Source organism: Adiantum capillus-veneris, chromosome 2 (assembly GCF_014529385.1).
Source record: "Adiantum capillus-veneris isolate H3 chromosome 2, ASM1452938v2, whole genome shotgun sequence".
NCBI lineage: Eukaryota > Viridiplantae > Streptophyta > Polypodiopsida > Polypodiales > Pteridaceae > Adiantum > Adiantum capillus-veneris.
This window is the reverse complement of record NC_140932.1, coordinates 44,198,187-44,201,164: the sequence shown is the minus strand read 5'-3', so window position 1 is coordinate 44,201,164 and position 2,978 is coordinate 44,198,187. Positions and strand designations below refer to the sequence as shown.

At 40.9% G+C, this 2,978-nt stretch overlaps 1 protein-coding gene across 1 annotated transcript; it reads left to right on the top strand.

The window, feature by feature from the left end:
- Positions 1-227: 227 nt before the first annotated feature.
- On the top strand, positions 228-2,118 carry LOC147462683 (uncharacterized). Its single transcript, XM_086527085.1, has 2 exons — positions 228-658; positions 1,832-2,118. The coding sequence occupies exons 1-2, from the start codon at positions 228-230 to the stop codon at positions 1,944-1,946; spliced, it is 546 nt and encodes a 181-aa protein (XP_086383211.1). The 3' UTR covers positions 1,947-2,118.
- Positions 2,119-2,978: the final 860 nt, after the last annotated feature.

The following is a 2,978-nucleotide window of genomic DNA, read 5'->3' as shown; positions in this document are numbered from 1 at the left end:
CCTTCTGATACGTGTCACGAGCACCTTCATTCGGCATGTGTGCTTTGCAGCTCCGACGAAAACAGAGGACAATGTGCGCACAACTGAGGGGGGGGGAGAGAGAGAGGCTTCGATCGCCGCCATAGTAGTGTGGATAATAGGGACAATGTTGATGTGAACATTCTAAAATGGGTCGTGTGCCTCTTGACCATAATGCGCACGGGCTTACTTGCAGATAGAAGAGAGGAATGGAGATGCGACAGGACGTGTGGCCGGATCACCTCTGGATGACAAGCGGAGGGAAGGCTGATATGGCGTTGAGGTTGCCCTACATTCTCACAGACACCTACCAGGTGAAGGAGATGCAGCCACATCACAGACTTCAGTACCGCGCAGTCATCGACGCCCTCACTCGCTCCCTACCGAGGCTCGTCGACAATGGCAACATCGCTTACCTCCTTGGCATGGCCAAATTCTGCATGAATGTGTTCCTCAATGGGGGCTTGTACCGCTCTACCTCCCCCTCGCAGCGAACGGCCTTTGCCATCCTTGTCCCCATGTTTGGGGCCTGTGACGTGCTAGCCCTCCGCAAGCAAATCCAACGCCACCTTTTACTCTTCAATTGCCGCACTACCACCGATATGATGCGCTACCTCGACATTGCTTTCACTGACCCAAGGTTTTCTTCTCCACTCTACTTTTGTGTGTGTGTGTGTGTGTGTGTGTGTGTGTGTGAGAGAGAGAGAGAGAGAGAGAGAGAGTGTGAGAGAGAGGAAGAAGAAGAAGAGAATTTTAACGTCGTAGGAAAGTATCCCAAGAGACCTTAAAAGATCTATCCGACTAGGAGAGTTGAACTCAAGACCTCTTATGCAAGAGGGAAATGGCATAACCAATCTACCACACTTGGGTGATAGAAAGGTTAAACCATTTCTCAAGCTCTCAAATGAACCTTGGGAGGTGGGATCCACGGTGGGTAGAGCTTTGTACATAGCTTACAAAAAATCGATGGCCTTCAAAAAGTCGTTTGTGTTAACTTCCGAGTCTCAAACACATGACCCCTCTCTAGCAGGCTAACCACGCATCCACGTGGGTTTGGTTGTCGAAACCTCCACTTTTCACAACCATGTAAAGTGAGCCGGCACAAGTAAAAGTAAACTTGGGCGTAAAATGTAAGAGCAGACCCCATCCAATGGACCCTCGTTGTCATGAAAATCGTGTCCGAGCTATGCATCGTCGATCCCACTGCTCGATCTTCATTAAAGGCCTGTAGTGCTACCCCCCAACGTTAACACACACTCAATCACTAAACACTGCCATGTGTAAGTATGCCTATGTAGAGAGGTGCATGTTTAAAAAACATGAAGTGCATTTCGGTAAGGTAGCACCCATAAAGTCTGTCTAAATAAGTGGAGGTTGTCTTTTGCGCAAACCATAGGACTTTTGTTTTTATTAGCGAGTGTTTTGAACATTCCTACGAATGGAGGTAACAAGAGGTAGTAAGTAGTAGGACATGTGGACGGATGAAAGAGTGGGTACAGTTCCATCACTCACAGCATGATGGGCTTTTTGCGTGGCTATGGTGAACCTAAGCTTACTTATCTTTCACATGATAGAGACAAACTTGAAACCTCTCTAAATTTAGCAAAGGTTCATAGGTTATAAAATGTCAAAACCCAACCTAAAAAATGACATGTACCAAGTGGTGCGACATTGAGAAAATTAGTGGATTTATGGGAGATCAACATGCAATAAGGCTTGCCAATATCTCACAATGGCAAAAGAACAAGACCTAATGTTTACAAACATGCCATATCTCTTTTACGTTTTCAATTCTTCTCTGTGGACTTTGTAGGTCACCTGAACTTTCAGAGTTAGCATCGGCTATGGATAATCGGTTCATCGAATTTGAAGAGTTCCATCAAGTGATTTCCCGATATCTTTCGATACTCTATGGAATACAAAGGTAATAGGCTTTAACCATTGATTGAAGATTCACCATGACAAATATTTTTCCACCTCTCCTAACTATAGTCTTATACAACTGGCCATATTGATTGTAAAAAAAACACGTTCCTTGGCCACCACCTTAGAGCTATTGGGACAAGACAAAGTATAATGTGTAAATGCCCATGAGAAAATTCTTTTGTGTGAGAGTGTGATTGCAAGTGCCCAAAAAAAATCTAATCTTTCTATTAATTTTAAAAAAAAATCCAATAAAAACCCCCTTATTTTGAACGCATGTGCTATACTTACATTTATAGGGGTCAATCCCCCGAGGACATGTGACATAGATGAGTATAGAATTGAGCCTCTAGCATGCCAAGACGGTACTATGTGTCACTAACAGGTTTGTGGGATGATTGAATAGCTATATAGGGAAACCCAATCTTGTTGGGACGTTGGTTGCTTGTTGCAAAAAGATTCAAAAATGCTCATTATGCATAGATGAACTAGGATCTACCTCATGACACCTAAATTTACCAAGAGAAGAGCTGTGCCAATCACTTACATATCGATAATTCAAGAGGAAAAACAAGAAAATCACACTCATATCTTGTCTAATTGAGTGATTAATCATCATACACTATGTTAATTTATGCATATACTCTCTATCTACACTAGTCTTTCCTTAATGTTATTTAAATACCAGCCAAGTAGGAATGATTATCTTAATCATTATTACAAAACTAATAACAGTTATAGAAAATCAATCACATAAGAAGAATGCTCATAATCTTTTTATAAATACTACATCCTTGTTATGATAATTGACCAAAGGCTAGCTTTCATTACATGATTAGGATCTTAATTAGTATCAAGTCCTAAAATAAAACTTAAAAATTTAATTAATTACATTACAATAAATTGAAATTTGAGAAACCATTCCTCTTTTTAAGAATAATGCATTATGAATTTTTCATGGTTCTTAGCTACAAATATAAGTTTTGTTTGGTTAGAAAGAATGTAATTGAGATTAGTATATCAATCAAATTAGTCAT

What these genes read in the sequence shown, in the direction of transcription:
- LOC147462683 (XM_086527085.1), top strand. Translation starts at nt 228, where the DNA reads ATGGAGATGCGACAGGACGTGTGGCCGGATCACCTCTGGATGACAAGC. An exon ending in ATTGCTTTCACTGACCCAAG is followed by an intron (nt 659 to 1,831) that starts GTTTTCTTCTCC and finishes TGGACTTTGTAG; the next exon opens with GTCACCTGAACTTTCAGAGT.